We start from the raw sequence: 1,851 nt of genomic DNA, 5'->3' as shown, positions 1-1,851 counted from the left end.
CCACAACCACAACCACCACCACCACCACCACCACCACCTCTAACAACAACGACAACAACAGCAACCCTCCCCCACCACCACAACAACATCAACAACAGCAACCTTCCCCCACCACCACAACAACATCAACAACAGCAGCAGCAACTGTGAACAAGAACAAAATATCTTACCCTCCTTGCCTTTACACAATACAGGAATGTTATCAAGCACATGGCTGATATTGATTCCAGCATAGCTTACGAACTTCTGAAGGTCTTGACAATCGGTTATTTTGCTCATGCAATCTGTTACCAATTTCAGCTCCGCCGAATTCGGTCTGGAAATAAAATTAGATTTACACTGATTAGTGTGTGCATACACACACGCACGCACGCCTGCACGCACGTATCCACACACACACACACATTATGGACACGTTTTTGCTTTTAGAGATACTAAAGAAGGGGAATTTAATTTTTTCAAGTTTAAATAGAATTCAGTTAAAGAACTTTGTTTAATTTCTACTTTTACTCGTTTTTTCTCTCATCCTATCGTCCCAATTTTAATTAGTTATGCCTTGTGGGTAGTGTCTTATGACTGTGCTAGATCATCAGTCGTGTTAAAAACACTGCTTGGCTTGCTCTCAGTACACGAAACTAATAGTAGCACATAAATATTGTGCTTATTAAATAATATTTATCTCTCAAGAGATAAACTACTTTTCCATCACGGAACAAACAGTACGCTACACACACACACACACACACACACACACACACACACACACACACACACACACACACACACATATATATATATATATAGGGTCATTCCCATTTTACGTTGCTCCAGTCCAATCAGCTGGCAAAATGAGTAATCCTGAGATGGATCGGCGTCCCGTCCAGGTGGGAAATTTTTACGCCACTGAAACCGGGTAACCGGCCCTTATGAGCCTGGTATGGCTCGAGAAGGAGACATTTCTTCTTTTCTATTGGGTCATCCCATAAATAATGCGGTTTTTTCAATTGCATGAACAAAAAGTCGGAGGTGGATGGAATAAACTATCTGTATCAACTTCCTATAAAGGCAAGTAGTAATTTTACCTTTCACTTATTCTTAGTGCAAGTTCTGAAGAGTGCAGTTCGATTTTAACAGTTATTTTTTCAATGCTATAATGGAAGTGGCAAAGGAGCATATTCGACACATTTAGTTTATGATTTCAATAAAGGAAACAACGCAACGGAATGTGCGAGGAATATTAATGCAGTATATGGTGATCGGGCAATAGACGTAAACCAGTGTTAACTGTCGTTCCAGAATTCACGAGCTGGAAAGTACAGCCTAGAAGACGAGCGTCGTTGTGGATGATATGTAGATCTCGGCGAGGACGCCCTACAAACCCTAGTGGAACAAAATCCCATCGTAAATGTTGAGGAAGTAGCAGAGAAGCTTGGATTTGGTCGTTCAATCATTCATCGACGCCTGCATTAGAAAAAAGAAAAAGACCACCATTGGTTTCAAGACGAAAGGTGTTCTTCGCGGCCATATACAGTGAGGATGACATTCAAAAGGTCGGTGCAATTTGAATGGGATATTGCTCCATCTGATTATCATTTATTCCGTAGTTTTCAAAATCATTTTGACTGAAAAATATGAATTCTGTAGACGTCGTCAGAACAGTAGTGGAGAAGTATTTTTCGTCACGAACAAGTGAATTTTGGAAGAAGGGCCTTGCAAGTCTACCAGATAGATGGAAGAGCATTGTATAAAGTGGAGGAGAGTATAGCTTAGTATAAAAGAGAACTTAGTTTATCTTAATTTTGAAAAATAAAAGTGTAAGAAATCGCATTATTTATGGAATGACCCAAACAC

General features: G+C 39.9%; 1 protein-coding gene across 1 annotated transcript in view; it reads right to left on the bottom strand.

Annotated features, from left to right (window-relative positions):
• LOC106869698 (uncharacterized) overlaps positions 1–1,851 on the bottom strand; it is a 28,458-nt gene that overhangs the window by 10,079 nt on the left and 16,528 nt on the right. The window contains exon 3 of the mRNA XM_014915539.2: positions 171–316. Within this exon, the coding sequence (XP_014771025.1) occupies positions 171–316 (146 nt within the window). The remainder of the gene's footprint in view (positions 1–170; positions 317–1,851) is intronic.

The sequence above is a fragment of the Octopus bimaculoides genome, chromosome 13 (assembly GCF_001194135.2).
Source record: "Octopus bimaculoides isolate UCB-OBI-ISO-001 chromosome 13, ASM119413v2, whole genome shotgun sequence".
Taxonomy (NCBI): domain Eukaryota; kingdom Metazoa; phylum Mollusca; class Cephalopoda; order Octopoda; family Octopodidae; genus Octopus; species Octopus bimaculoides.
Note: the sequence above shows the minus strand (reverse complement) of the source record. Positions and strands in the feature narration are given on the sequence as shown.